The following is a 272-nucleotide window of genomic DNA, read 5'->3' as shown; positions in this document are numbered from 1 at the left end:
CACCCCTATCAGGTGAACCCCCTAAGTGACTCCCCCCCATCCTGCTGCCCCCACAGCCCTGACCCCCAGTTCTGCCCCACAGGTGGAGCTTCTCTGGCCACCCCCCCAGGGCAGCCCCAAACCACAGGTGACACCCTTTGTCCTCCTGCCCCATGTGCTGCCCCACGGCGTGGCCATGGCTGCCTCCCAAGTGCGAGTGGTGAGTGGGGACCTCTGCCCAATAGCACTTCCCAGAGTCCTTCCCCGAAATACAGGGGGCAAAACTCCCTTCT

At 64.0% G+C, this 272-nt stretch overlaps 1 protein-coding gene across 1 annotated transcript in view; it reads left to right on the top strand.

Annotated features, from left to right (window-relative positions):
• Window positions 1–272, top strand: part of LOC108448816 (integrin alpha-L-like) — a 4,318-nt gene that overhangs the window by 3,820 nt on the left and 226 nt on the right. Inside the window, exon 12 of the mRNA XM_017742935.1 lies at window positions 83–199. Within this exon, the coding sequence (XP_017598424.1) occupies window positions 83–131 (49 nt within the window). The 3' untranslated portion in view covers window positions 132–199. The remainder of the gene's footprint in view (window positions 1–82; window positions 200–272) is intronic.

The sequence above is a fragment of the Corvus brachyrhynchos genome, unplaced genomic scaffold, assembly GCF_000691975.1.
Source record: "Corvus brachyrhynchos isolate BGI_N302 unplaced genomic scaffold, ASM69197v1 scaffold489, whole genome shotgun sequence".
Taxonomy (NCBI): domain Eukaryota; kingdom Metazoa; phylum Chordata; class Aves; order Passeriformes; family Corvidae; genus Corvus; species Corvus brachyrhynchos.
Note: the sequence above shows the minus strand (reverse complement) of the source record. Positions and strands in the feature narration are given on the sequence as shown.